The sequence below is a fragment of the Dipodomys ordii genome, unplaced genomic scaffold, assembly GCF_000151885.1.
Source record: "Dipodomys ordii isolate 6190 unplaced genomic scaffold, Dord_2.0 Scaffold294, whole genome shotgun sequence".
In the NCBI taxonomy this organism is placed as follows: domain Eukaryota; kingdom Metazoa; phylum Chordata; class Mammalia; order Rodentia; family Heteromyidae; genus Dipodomys; species Dipodomys ordii.
Genome location: NW_012267510.1, coordinates 34,481 through 34,852, shown reverse-complemented (window position 1 = coordinate 34,852; position 372 = coordinate 34,481). Strand labels below are relative to the sequence as shown.

The following is a 372-nucleotide window of genomic DNA, read 5'->3' as shown; positions in this document are numbered from 1 at the left end:
CACCCTCCACCCCACCTCTGAACATAAGATGACCCTGAGGTGCTGGGCGCTGGGCTTCTACCCTGCGGAGATCACCCTGACCTGGCTGCGGGATGCAGAGGAGCAGACCCAGGAAATGGAGCTGGTGTAGACCAGGCCTGCAGGAGATGGAAGCTTCCAGAAGTGGGCAGCTGTGGTGGTGCCTTCTGGGGAGGAGCACAGATACACATGCCATGTGCAGCATGAGGGGCTGCCTGAGCCCCTCAGCCTGACATGGGGTAAGCAGGGCTGAGTGCAGAGAGCACAGCTGTGCTCAGAGACAGCAGGAGGCATGTGCAGCTCTCAGCAGGTAAGGACTGAGAGCTGGGCTCACAGTGCTCATCCTCCTTTCCC

The 372-nt window shown here is 60.5% G+C and overlaps 1 protein-coding gene across 1 annotated transcript in view; it reads left to right on the top strand.

Moving 5' to 3' along the window:
- The window catches only part of LOC106001400 (class I histocompatibility antigen, Non-RT1.A alpha-1 chain-like), a 7,044-nt gene that overhangs the window by 5,858 nt on the left and 814 nt on the right, over nt 1-372 (top strand). Inside the window, 1 exon segment of the mRNA XM_013036493.1 lies at nt 1-257. Within this exon segment, the coding sequence (XP_012891947.1) occupies nt 1-257 (257 nt within the window).